The sequence below is a fragment of the Falco peregrinus genome, chromosome 1 (assembly GCF_023634155.1).
Source record: "Falco peregrinus isolate bFalPer1 chromosome 1, bFalPer1.pri, whole genome shotgun sequence".
Classification (NCBI taxonomy): Eukaryota; Metazoa; Chordata; class Aves; order Falconiformes; family Falconidae; genus Falco; species Falco peregrinus.
The window spans coordinates 36,001,518-36,016,061 of record NC_073721.1 but is presented as its reverse complement, the minus strand read 5'-3'; the positions used below and the strand labels follow the sequence as shown (position 1 = coordinate 36,016,061).

The following is a 14,544-nucleotide window of genomic DNA, read 5'->3' as shown; positions in this document are numbered from 1 at the left end:
AATATTATGGTAGAAATTCGAATTTATCTCTCCATGAAATTTTCTTCATAATGATCTAGATGCTTTACCAGCTTTACAACACTCAATATTACAACTTTAATATGCAGCATCATTTTGCAATATACTAGCACAAATACTCACTAACCTGATTCTAATTTTTTTCTTTAGTTATATAGCCTATACACACTGAAAAGATCTCTGATCTGCTTGTTCTGACAACTGAACTGGCACATCTAAGAAACATTATTGTTTGAGTTCATGTGTTATTGCCAAAGAGGGGTGTTTCTTGCCATATAATGTACGAAAGTAGTCAAGTTTTAATGTTATTTTAAATCTTGCTCTTATACTGTTCAGTTTATTGTACAAACCCTATGAAGTACTTTGTTTCCTTTTAGAAATTAATTTATTTTTATTTCTAAAATGGATTAATGCCCATAATATGGACATGGCAAAAGTATAAATACTAATTTTATTTTTTTTAATGTTTCTATGCATATATATGCTCAAGTTTTCATATAAATTCAGAATACTCAGAAGTTACTCACACAATAACTTCTATGTAGAATATTAACAGAGTTTTTATCCTGGTTCTTGAATAATTCAACACAGATATCAGCAATTAAAGAAACAACCTGTGGTTGATCAGGCCTTAGGAGGAGACAGAACATGTGCTTCATAAATTGGCTACAGATAAGTAGGTACTCGTGTAATATCTCAACATTTTCAAAATTCTTTTCCTTCCTTTTTTCTCATTATTTAGTTGAACTTTGCTTAAGAAACCTTAAATCTACAGCCCAAATGTCAGAACTTACCCCATGTTGCTTGACTCTACATGATTTGTACAAAACACACAATGTAAATTGAAGTTGAGATGTTTCAACTTTGCTGAAATTCTTTGCTGCTTCTCAAACAATTTTAACATGTCAGTTCTGAGAACAAAAATCTCTCATAGCAAATAAATCCAGAACACTTTCAGCAAAATTGTACTTCATACTGGACAGAAACGATGCATATCGTACACCTCACTGTGCAGTCTCCTCTATTTTAAAGTCATGAATTGCAGCAGGTATTTTTATTGTAAAAAAATATAATATGCTAAATCACAGTACTTGCACATTGGAGAGCAGAAAACCTTTTGCATTACATCTTTGAAAGGAAGACATAACACGAGCACCTTTTCATTAGGTATATTTAAAGTAAAATCTGATTATTTAAATAATAACATTCTCACTGCTTTTTGCTCATGCTAAGAATTGAGTGCCCGTTCAGCAGAAAACACTGAGGGAATGTTAAAATTCCAAACATTCACAAATGAGATTACATATCTGTAATATTGCCTAATCCAGCCTACAGTCTTTAAAACAGATAGGAGGAAATACCTCAAACCTTAGTATAGAATAAAGTACAGGCTGACAAACTTGAGAAAGAAAAAAACCCCAGATTGTTTTCCCTGCTTCCTACAAATTTAGCTTGTAGGGCTGGCAGTTAAGTATATAAAATAATAAACCATTTGGTTTAACTAAGCAAATGGAAATAACAGAGGAAGGAAAGTGGAGCTCAAAAGGCTGTTTTTCTCAGCCCCAGCAGAGTCACCCACTCTTCAGAGATTTATTCTTTGCCTGAGAGAGGGAACGTTGGCCACCATGGCAGGGCTCACTGAGGCTTTTCTGAAAGTGACTTGGAAAACTCAATTTCCACCTCAAACAGCTGCCAGACATTAAAAGAAATATTCTATTTTCCTAGCACTATTTTTACTATAAGCCAGGAACTAGATACAGCTGTGCTTTCATTAATTCACGACATTTTTTGGCCATGGAAAGAAAAGTACTGTTAACTGAAATGCACAAATAGAATAAATCTCTTCCTTTGACTGGTGGGTTTATTGGGTTTTTTTTCCCCAGATGATTAGCTTAATACAGAACAATTGATAGATACCTATACTGTTTGATAGATATCAGGCACAAACTATTTGGCAATGCTTTTCTAAGAACTGAATTATCATGTAACAAGGAACACTAAACTGTAGCAAACACTGACAGTCTGTTTGTTCTTGGTGTTTGAAAAACACTGATTGTTCATATCATCTATACCGGACCTTCACAGACCATATATTTTGGTAGGTGATCCTTGCCAATGAACATGAAGCGACATATTTGAATGACGTAGTTGTACATTGTTTTCCCTAGATTAATTTCATTTTTCTCTTTCCAACATCTACTGTTCATTCTTACAATGACCTCTCTTCAGCTTCTCTTTCATTAGTCATTCCTAATGCCACGGAAGGATCTAACAGTTTAAAATCTCTCTAGACATACTTTCACAAAAATGTATTTCTACTCAACACGAGTAGAATTCTAAAATTCTTATTTCATTGACACACACAAAAAAAAAAAAAGTGAGATTTTTGCCCTTTGAAGATTTTTCTTCCTACATTGTGCATTCCTTGTCAATTTTCCAAAATTATTCTGATGGCTGTGGCTTTTCCTTAAGGGTGTACCCCAGTAAAGCATGTTTATTTACCCATAACATAAAAAGACAAATCAAATACATATATACTACTTCTCTACCAGTGTATCTTCATACTCCTTGACAGATAAATTTTTCAACTTTCCCTTAATGTCTTGTTTGTTATTGTATCTATTTTGCTAATGTATACTGCCGCTTTTTGACCTCACCGAGTTTGCTCTTCCATTTCACGTCAGCACTACACTTTATGTCAAGTGACTAGCAAATTACACTTTACTGTCAATGGGTTATATTTCTGGAACATTTTAAAATAATATTCACAATTCAAGCTAGGAAAATATGACAATAAATTAATATCAAGGACTCATAGGCTACTTTACAATATGCTGAAATTGAGCTGGGTTAGCCAGTCAGAAAGTTGAACTTAACAATGTCCATATTTAACCTAATATAAGATTTCTTAAAGTTTATATAATCCAAGGTTTTGTCATCATCTTAGATAGAAATTACTCTCAATTTATTTAAATGATCCTCCAGAGCCTTCACTCAAACCCTCTGCAATGGCTTTGCAACACTAATTCTAAAGCTGGAGACATTACTGACTGCCCTTTTGACTGTTACAGATATGTGTGCTGAGATTAGGTGGTTCAGGACCCAAGACACCGAAATAGTGTACCTTGGAATAACGAGACAGTTGTATCAGGTGTTCAGCCTGTAATAATGGCAGAGGCTAAACTAGCCTTAAGTGCTTCATATTTGTCAGTGGAGAAAAGTAACCCAGCTGACACCGCATAATGTGCTAGTTTGTCCAAGAACTCCCAGTCAAAGGAACGAACACAAGGTCTCCCACAAACCATAAGCCATGTACTTATTGAAGTCAGAGGGATTTTTTTCCTATTTCAATGGGTTCAAGATTTCATTACAGATCTTTCCTTGAAGTTCTACTGATCAAGACTTCTCTCTTTTCCCTGGGTAGTCAGCACGAGAATCAATGCAACTGTAAAACCATCACAAAGGTTTTCCGTCCACTGTCAGAAGGTAAAGGGATGCTGATGGATCCTTTCCTATTCTATTTGACTCTTCCAACTAACTCCAGACTTGGGGACCTCTAAGGCCTCCCAGGTGTCTGAGGAGTGACAGCTGCTGTGTTTGTGGACATGTTAGGGAAACAAACACATACACAGCATGTTGTATATACAGCACAAGGATTCAAAAAGTGTTAATCCCTGTGAACCCCAGCTCAATATACAGACAAAATAAAATATTGCACATATATATTTATATATATATATATATATATTTGCATTGCTTGCTTTCTCATTTAAAAGACTGCTTGGGCTAGAGTCCCCTAAAAAGCAAAGTATTTCTCCAATCCATCGAGTCTGTCTCTTGCCTCATCAAGTTTTTCCAAATTCCTATTTCTATAAATAATCATAATTTAAACTGTTTTAAATTTTCTACTAATAGGTATTTTACTATAATACTACATATTTCTTTATAAAATAAATAATACAAAAAATATTTGGGACCTGTGGAACAGTCTGTCAAGGCGATGAAGGGCCCTATTTCAGACTTTTATTTGCATATGTTATGATGTATGTTTACCTATTATTTTCTTTTCCTTAGCAGTTAGAAAGCTCGTTTGTCCACGGCAGTGGACATCTTTTGACTTAGGATAGTATACCTAAATGAACAGTCACTAAAACGACTTAGTCTACTTTGTAAAAAGTTATTAAATAGTATCTGCAAAGGGATGCCAGCCAGTAATATCACTGATACATCAGCAAAATCTATCAGAGAAAGCAAATAATCCTCATTTCAAAAATGAAGTGTTCTTTTTAAACAAAGAAAATCCATAATATATATATTTAAAAAAAAAAAAGAAGTAACTACATACTTGGAAAGATTCTCCAATTCACAGTAAAGTCTGAAAATGATTGGCAGCACAACTGTTTCTTTAGCCTGCCCAAAAAAGCTGCAAGCCAACCTAGCATTTGGCAAATGAGTATGCAGAGCCTGGGGTGAGATCATAATGCCTTATTAGGAGCTTCAGATTCTTGGTGTGGTAATTGTTTTAATTCTCTGGGAGGCGACAGTTGGTTTGTGTGGGTATTTTAGCTCAGGGCAAAGACTCTGTTTGTCTGTTGCTCTTTATACGTTCTGAGTTAGTAGGTTTGTTGAGCCTAATCTTTTCTCAGACCATGCTAGAATTGTCTAATTTAAACTGTAATCTGTTCCACTAGACTCTCTAAACACTAAGAAGATTTCTTTTTAAATAGAATTTATTTGTATAAGCCCATATATTCAAAAGGCAATATGAGTCATTATTGTTACTGTATTTATAAAAAAAAAAATTTTAGTCTGTATCAAAGTCAATCAGTGTTAGACTTAATCAGTGGAACTCATTATATTAAGTTAAGCATGACAGTTTTACAGTTATAATGTGTATTTAGTTTAAATTAATGCTGTCCAAAAAGGAAACATGAATTTTACAAATCAGTAGTGAAGCATCTAACTGCTGATATACAACTCACAATTCGGCTAAAACAAACACCTTTTCAATAGCTACAATTTATTGTTTATACCCTTTAACTTTCAACATAATTTTTAAATATCTGGAAAATCTCTGCTAACAGTTTTATTAAAAATGCTACTTGCTGTTTATCTTCTAAAAGACTCTCCTTGGAATGTTCTTGAGTGTAATTTTTCTCTAAGTATAGCGAGTCTGCCACCTAGTGCTTTATGGCTTCCTCTAGTACACATTTTATTTGATAATTATTTTTTTATATTTCTAAATAAAAGATGCCATGCTTTTCAGTCCCTGGATGTGTATACATGCATATTTGCCTACACACACTCAGAGTGCTTAAAAATTGTGTTATCTTCTTGCTAACAGGTTATGTTACATGTTTCAACAGCCATTAAACCATATTTGTGTTTCTTGACTAACATGCAACCATCTTATAACTGTGCTCTTCTGCTGCGAGATCTGAAAATCTCACAGTGATTATAAAATTTATGTAATTTTTTTATGAAGTAAAAAAAAAAAAGATACCATGTCAGTACAGTATAAGGAATATTGGGGAAACCAAGGTGTCTTTGGTCCAGTGCAGCTCTATACACAGTCACTTATCTGGTGGGGAATGTGGTCACAGTGTGGTACCCCCAGCATCGAAGACATGCACACCTTGGAATGGACTCTGAGCTAAATGCTGCTGAGGTGACCTGCTTGGAATACAGGGGTGATAACTCTTCAGCAGTGGCACCCTACATGGAGACAAAAGCTGGGGAATGATAAGGAAAAGGAAACATAAACAGATTCCATTCACAAAAAAAAAAAAAAAAAAAAAAAAAACATGCAGCTGAGCTGGAGCAGACCAAGAGATTTATGGTAGATCGCAGCGTGAACTCACAAACTGAGAGCAACCAGAGGTAAGTTTCATTCCAGATCCAGCATCCATCTGCCCTGAGAACAATTCCTTTTACAGAGGTTGCTTATGTCCACTCTTCTGTGAAGATGACAACCTGGGTTTCTGCCCCTTCATTTTGCCGGACTATTGCAAGGCAGCTAAACCACAAGAGAAAATTTGGTGGAGTATTTAGAGAGATTTGCTGTAACAGTTTTATTTCCCCTTGTTATAGAATCATAGAATGGTTTGGGTTGGAAGGGACCTTAAAGGTCATCTAGTTACAACCCCTTGCCACGGGCAAGGACCCCTGCGCCACCAGACCAGGTTGCTCCAAGCCCCGTCCAACCTGGCCTTGAACACTGCCAGGGATGGGGCACCCACACCTGGTCTGGGAAGCCTGTTCCAGTACCTCACCACCCGCACAGTTTATGAAATTATAATCCTTGTAACATAGTAACTATTACTGAAAACCGGTTTGTATCAGAACTTTGACTATGAATAACCCCCCCGGGGTGGGGGAAGTATGTTCAAATAACAAGGAAACACTGGGTAGAATGGACTATCAGACCACGTCAATACATCAGATTAAGCCCAAACTGTATTTCGACAACATTAAATAAGGATGTATTATCTGAGCCTTTTGCTCTGAGACGTTATTGAGCCAATGTTTCTAAAAAGTCATTAGAGCTAACATGTTGTCATAAATTATCTGCTTTTAATAACCTGTCCTCTATCAAACCATCTTTCCAATTACATCTATTAAAAAAAAAAAAAGTCAGAAAAAAAAATATAAAATAACACCTATAAAGGAGTAACAGGCCTTTAGTCCAGAGCCTGGATAACAAAAAGTAATTAAGACTTCTTTTCTTAATTTTTATGAAGTGAGATGAATTTTAAATAAACGGGATATAAGAAACAAGTGTTGGCTTTTGTTTCAGGTACCACATATCATGCATAACAAAATAATTTAAAAGTTCTAGATTAAAATAAAAATTTATTGTAAGAAGCGGTAAGAATTACAGGTAAGTACTAGCACTTTCCTTTCCTTTGCCCTTTTTGTAGTCCTGCTGTACCAGCAGTAATGGGGCTAATGCAACTCCAGGACTGGACTAGAACACTTACGAGGCTCTACAGCCAGAACCAAAATTTCCTTCTTCCTTCACACCTCCCTGCACAGATACCAAACGTTATCTCGAGAGTTTTTACTGGATATACACTTCATGCTTTCTCACCAGTTTTGGGCATGAAAGAATCATTCCTCATCTTCCCGAGTTGCTAACATACTGAGAGAATTGCTTATTGCTATCCTTTCTGCATGTATACCAAGGAAACAAGCAATTGTGTTATGAGCTGTAATTATTTTATGGCTCAGGGTTTAAAATGGCATGGTAAAGCCATAAACCATTTATTCAGGTCAATCCCCAAAAAGTTGTTGCAAAATATTTAATAGCTCACATACAATCACATATTTTTCCTGTGGTGTGTTTTAACTAGAAAAAAAAAAAGGCTAATAAAATTTATCCAATGATAATTTTTTAAAAAAATCTATGAATATTTTTTTCCTACTAGTCATTTATGTTGTGGGGGTTTTAGTGAAAAACATCTAAGCAATGTTTTCTTTGGATTTTTCCTCCCTGCAAGTCCAACAGATTAACTAGGAAAGCTGAGTGGTGCCAGTGCTCTGTAGTATACTTGACCCTTAAGGTTTCTGCAGATGGGTCTACCATCTTCCTTTGTCACATGCTTCAGCCCAGAAGAACATTTGAAATAGTGGCTGCTGAGTCACTGTGTGAAGCCATCCACAAATGACATTCCATAAAACAGTGAGGTAAGAGAAAGATTAGAAAGAGCTGTGAAAGGAAACACAATGAACCTCAGAAAACAGATAACATAAAATTTGTTCGTTCTTTTAGCCTCTTTTATGGATGTGTCTCCTCTTTTTTAAAAGCTGTAAATCCAACAAATATCTTCACCAGAGGCACATATTCTTGTGAATACGTGGAATAAATTATCAGTAAATAGGTTTTAATTCTATAAGAAGCTATAAATCATTCATCCCCTCCCTGTTTTAATTCTCTTGATAAATGACCCATCTCTTCTGACCTCCATTCACTCCTGGATCCTCTAATCCTTCTCAAAGGTCATGTTCTAATCTCTAAAAGTGGGCCTGCTCTACAGCACAGTAAACTCTGTTATGTTACCCTGGATATATAACACACTCCTGAATGCAAAATGCAAGCTTTCCTTGATTTTTCTTTGAGTTCACAGATAGTCATGGACTGTCTGTCCAGACCAATGATAAGCACCAGATTAATCAAAATTGTTAATTTATTGAAATCTTATTGCATTGTGACTACGTTCTTGCTGTGCATTGCTGAAAAAATCTTCTGGAATGCCGAAAGCTTCATACTCTGAAGTGTGCTGCCCTGTAACCCACCAGTGTCTACTTTAAAAGAGCAACCAATCTGCAGCAACCAAGGGAGAAGCTAGTGGTTCTCTCGCTGCATTGTTGATGGTTAGTATCCAGAAATAATAAAATACTCTTATAAACATTTTTTTAAAGGGTAAAAGAAACTAAGGTATGTAAACCCATGTGGATTTTTTCAACTACATTTTCTTAGCTGACTACTCGATTGGTCTTAGCTAGGAATTTTCTTAGTGTAATAGGCAGCTCTTCAGTGCTCAGTACATCTGGAAATTTTAACAACTATGCAGAAAAACAATATGATTTATACTTACAGTACTGATTTGTTTAAAGTTTTTATGTATCTGTATGTAGTAGTATTAGAATCTATCAGTTGTACTTCTTGTTTAAAATGTAGCATTGGAACCATGGCACTCAAAGTAATGTACTTAAAACAGATGTTTTGGAAAGCTTTTGACCTTAGAAAGATGGATAACGAGAAGAGGTTTATGAAGGAAAGTATCATATCCTTTCAGAACAAGTGATTGTTAGCAAGCCTATAATACACCCTCTGTGTAGTACAAAAATCAGGAATTGTAAATTTAAACTCATTTTCTCTAGAACACTGGTTTAACTATTTCTCCATTTATGATGTAAAGCTGTGCGTCTGTATATAACCCTGGTCAATATCACAGAAATGGCATTTGTCCCAGTGATTCTTCCCAATCAGTCTAAAACCATCTGGTTTTGCTGCACGTTTCTTTGCACCCAGGAGCAGTGATTCCAACAGCAATGGATTTCTAATGCTGACGTGTGAAGAACTAATCCAGCGATCTGGATGCACACTTTGCTATCTAGGTGTCACTGCTATACATCATGCTGGCTGGGATACCGAAGAACAACAACAAATACAAATACAAATGCATTGTGATGAAATGTTATATTTATGGTTTGTGTACATGCATAAGTCAGCTGCACAATCATCTCTGGCTTCCATTCAGAATTCATTTGTATGGATAGAATCAGCTTCTGATCACTCACAGAAAGGTTGGCTTCTACAGAAAGGGATAGAGATACAAAGCCTCCCTACCAGAAAACACAGAGACCCAGTCCAGAAGCAGACTTGTACCCAGCCTGCAAGAATATTTATACGGAAAGACAAAACAGTGGCTTTTAATTTCATGAAGCTTTCTTTTGTATACATATTCTTTATATTATGTATAAGAAATCTTCCATAAGATTTCCTTTTATATTCCTAAACAATTGAACACTTTTGGCTCAAGAAATTCTTCCTCTTACAAAGTTCCTGGACTGCAAATTGTTGGATGTAAAGAGAGAGATATCACTGTATGTTTGTCCCCTTGCGATACTGGTCTCCTGGCATTCATATTCATCCACTACTGATGACAGGGTACTAGAACACAGAGAGAATCATACAGCTCCTTGTGCATCCTTACACATTCAACATTTTTCTGCTTCTTGTATGTGAGTTTTGTTCTTATTCTCTCACTCTCGGAGATGTTTGTTCTCTCTGTTGTGCTTTTTCAATACAGTGAAGCCATGAAGAATGAAATTAAAATAATTTTAATAGAAGCAATGGACAACCATTTTCACACAGTCTGCATAATACACTGTTGCATGCCCTGTCTATTATGCATTTCCTACTCTATATTTATTAAGTTTTGGTATTTTAAAGTAGGAAAACTAGTCATGTCCAGTGCTGCCATGTTTGGAGATGCCATATTAGAATTGAATCTGACGTTTAACAAACTGCCTCTGTTATCGCTAGGATTTGATGGATTTGCTGCTATCTGTGTTTATCCTTTTGGCATAGTATCTGCATTTAGAATAAATCCCTGCAAAGTTTCAGCATATTACTTCTTATATAAATCTCATTCTTCCTGACCGTGCTAGACCTATCTGTAGTTATCCTGTGTTTTCATTTGTGCTCAGATCACTTCAATCACAACAAGTTCCATGTACAGTATTAATATTCTGCTTACTTTCCTACATCATGATGAAAGGAAACAGATAAGGAAGAAACAAAAACAATCTGTGCTATCCCACTGGCTAACTATGAATTCTAGCGTTTACTTGCTGTCTTAGCCTATTGATGTTCATACTAGTGCCTACATCACCACCAGTCCGTTTGCCCTTCCTAGGCTTGAGGATGGCAATGACAGGCAAGAGGGAGGAGAGGACTAGGCAAGACTAGGTAAGCTGGGCAGAGAGCTGACAGAGGTGAAAACAGCTGAACTTTCATAGGGCTGTGGGCATTCACAATATCACAAGCTGCAGAAAGTTCTTCTAAGGCAACAAGCATTCTCAGCCCACATTCTGCTGTTAAAGAGAAACTGAGGTCATCCACTATCATACAAAATCCACACAGGATTGAATTCTAAGGTTTTGGCTTAGAAGAGCATCCCAATTTAGGGCAATACTTAAACAAGTGAAAAAAAAAAGATAAAATTTGAACACTTAAACCTAGTCATTTTGAAGATGACTAAGCTCAAGCATGTGACTAAAAGTTTTTCTGAAGAAGATCCCAACCATACAGCAAACTACTAGTTGTATTCCTGTTTTCCTACCATTCACTGGCTTTGGATTCTAAGTAGTAGAAACAAATATGCCTAGATTTTTTTTTCTCATAAACTTATGCTCCTCATAAGTATACAAAATTTGTTTTTCTTCAGTATTTTCCTCCCTCCTGAGCAATAACTACTCCTGTGCTGCAAAAAATAAGAATATTCTTCACTTCAGGGAGAAGTAAAGCAGCAATATAAGCGTCTAAAGAGAAAGTTTCTTACAGAGTAGTGAAATAATTGCTGGAAAATACCATCCAAATGCCTACCTTGTACAAAAGCAAAACATGTTCTTATAACAAATTATAGTCCATGCTGAGGCCATATTTTAGAATACTGATCTATATAAGAAATTAGACTATCTTTTTATGACAAATGTATCTTAATACATTATTTAGCAGGTAATGGATGGTGTTGATAAGCAATTGTCATTGAAATCTTAGGTCAGTCAGTTACCCACAAATAAACAAATTATTTCCCATCATGATGCATCAGCCACTAGATGTAAGAAATACAGAAGTCTATTATTTTCAATTAGCACAGACTCCTTATTACCTTCAGAAAACTCTGAAAACCATTTCTAGATGATATTGTAAGTGACTGAAATTATTAAAAGTAGATTTATCATTCCAGAACAAGATCCTTAAAATATTTTGAAATCTGACAGAAGACAAATTGTAGTGAGTTAAAGGTGAAAGGGCATCTTGAATATAGTACAATTTGTGGCCAACATGATTTATAGACCCAACCTGCAACATGATAGCAAAAAAATAATGTTTTTCATGGCGACGACTAAGGTCTACAGATCTAACTACTGTCATCTCTTTTCTGTCTCTTAAATTGAATAATATTTAAGGACAAAAGAAATGTTAATAAACAAAATATCCATATCCATATAGCCTATATAGCACTCTCTTCATAGTATGAACTTCTCATATACTCATTATCTATAAATCTACAAAAATTATACAATTCATAGATTAAAAAAAATTCTTCTAAATACTGAAATTTGTTTTGAAATAAAGAACATTTCTTATGCAACAAACAACAAATGGAATGGAATTTATTCATCAACAACATCTATATAACACAGTTTTAAGGAGTATTTTCAACTTGTTCTATTTTATGTAAACTGTCAATGTCAACAGTATCTTCAAAATACAATATTTTAAAACCATCTTCCAGATTGAAGTATTACATTTGAATTTAAGTTGTCTGAGAGAAAAAAAAAAAAAAAATCAGAAAAACCCACACAAATTTCTTTAATACCTGGCAAGAGGAATAGATGTTTTAGGCCTAGGGATATGTCAGCATCTGTAATATAGTATGTGTTTATTTTGTTGTGTAAAAAATATCTTGCAGATGCAAACCATTCAAGGTAGAAAATAAACATCAGTAAAGCAGAGAAATATTCATTTATTAGGTAAATGATGCCTTAAGATACTCTAAAACAAAGCTTTTGTGTACGTTCTAAAATGAAATGCTAAAAAAAGTCCAAAGATCAGAATGGATGCTATAAATATATTCAGAGATATGTCTTTATGTAAATTTAAGTTTGAGGTAGGGATGATGTTAGAAACAATAGACAAATGGATCCGATTGTCTGACATTGAGCAGTTATGTGCAAAAGTCACAAAAGGTAAAACAGTGTTCTCCAACATCCCATACATTTTAATGATGATTAAAATTACTACTTAACATTGATATTGTAACAGCAAAATTGGCATAGCTCACTGAGGGATTTCTGCACATGGGTAATAAGCAGTCTCATCCCTTCAGGTCTTTCAGTATGACTATCAAAAATTTAATACTTTAAAGGAAATTTGCCAGAGGCACCTTTTGTACAACAATAAGAACATGGAGACAACACACAGTATCATTTTATGATACTCTGGAGAGCAGCTGTGTATCATGTCCCTGGGAGGCAGACTGGCTAAACCATTCAGAATGTTCCCAGAAAATCACACTGTTTAGCCCATTTGCATTTCCCCACCACAGATTCTTTTAAACAATGGCACAATTACTTATTCCTTTCATTCACATACGTTCAGATACAGAGAACAACCCAATGGCTTGGTCAGTTCCTCTAACCTAGGCGTAAAGAATCAACTTTTAGTAGACTTCAATTTGCATTCTTGCGGACAAAGTAACAGAGAAGCCCAGCAGGGCATTTTATTCTTCACTCAAAATGTCAGCGTGCCCAACTTCATAAAATCTTAAGAAAAATATTTTGGTTTTCCAAGGAAATGAAATTATCACATAATACGTAAACAGCATTTAAGTACTGAACATTAAAAATATAAGTACTCACAGTAGCATGTTCCCCTAAGTGGATTTCCAAGATACCTATTTTCAGAGTCACAGCTGCAGGGCAAAAAAAAAAGACAAAACCAAATATTCCCATTAAACACAATATAGTTTTAATAAAAACGCAGCTAGAATATTTATTCAAAATAGCATGAGTTTCATTACTAGTAGCAGAGATAGATGAAAATTATAAGTATTTGATATAGTTCTTAATTAGGGCATGCTACTTTCTGTAGGTACCTCTTTCCTTATAAAAGGAACCTAGAGTGACTAGGCTCTCGAATAAGGCATTTCAGTCATGTGCTTAATGTCAGTGCCTGTTGTAGGACTTACAGCAGGTAGTATGCCCCCACTGAAGAGCAAAAGAGAGCCAGGCAGGGAAGCCAAGCACCAGGACCGTAATTGCCCACGCCACTTCAGTGACAGCTTACTGCCTCAGCTGGGTTTGACCTGGCCCTTTCCCAGTCAACAGCTGAGCATCCATCGGGGGATCACTGACTGCAGAAAGTGTTCTCAAACATGTCTTCCTCTAACATACAAAGTCCTGAAACATTGCAAGACCAGGTTTTACACCTTCAAAACACCTTCCACTCTTCACACTGTCCCTTCAGCAAGGGAACGTATGCTCTCCATCTCCAGCCTCACAAACACCACTCTGGTAGGCTGCAATACAACCTTTGTATTATTTCCAACTCTTTAAATGAAAAAAAACCCCCACCAACAGAACAACAACAAAAAAAGAAAACCCCAAAATATCCCTAAGCATAAAGTAACAGTTATATTTTCACAGCGCCACAGAGGACCTACAGGTGATCCAAAGCTATGCCGTCTGCTCTGGAGAGCCTAGTCCTAAGTGACGTAGTTACAGCTGGACCACGGCAGCCGGCTCTGAGGCCAGCGATTGCAGCCATGCGTGCAGCACTATAAGCACAGCAGCATCTCAGCTACATCGCTCCTCTGAACTTCAGAGGCAATTGCTCCTCCTTACTGACCACCCAGGGCACTAGGTGAAATTTAGCCTGAATACAAAACACTGATGCTGCTGACAAGATATGTAAATGGTAAAAGCTGGAGAAATATCTTTCTTATTGAGACGATATACAGTTATTTGCAGAGACATGAAATATCCTACAGAATCTCACAGCGATCATATTGAGTTATATAACATTGCTCTAAAAAGGCCAAGTACTGTAACAGAAAATTATAATCCTGCTTTTGGTGTTCTTGGCTATTCCACAGAAGTCTCCAACAAGATTATAATTTTCTATTAAATACACAGAATGATTCATAAACCAAAGAAAAATATTATCACTGCCTATTAAATTCCATAAAAATATTTTCCCAGAGGAAATCTGACTCATTTAATATCTTGGAC

The 14,544-nt window shown here is 35.7% G+C and overlaps 1 protein-coding gene across 2 annotated transcripts in view; it reads right to left on the bottom strand.

The window, feature by feature from the left end:
- The window catches only part of ATRNL1 (attractin like 1), a 524,489-nt gene that overhangs the window by 310,437 nt on the left and 199,508 nt on the right, over positions 1 to 14,544 (bottom strand). For both annotated transcript variants that reach the window (XM_055791879.1, XM_055791872.1), the window contains exon 21: positions 13,174 to 13,226. In XM_055791879.1, the coding sequence (XP_055647854.1) occupies positions 13,174 to 13,226 (53 nt within the window). The remainder of the gene's footprint in view (positions 1 to 13,173; positions 13,227 to 14,544) is intronic.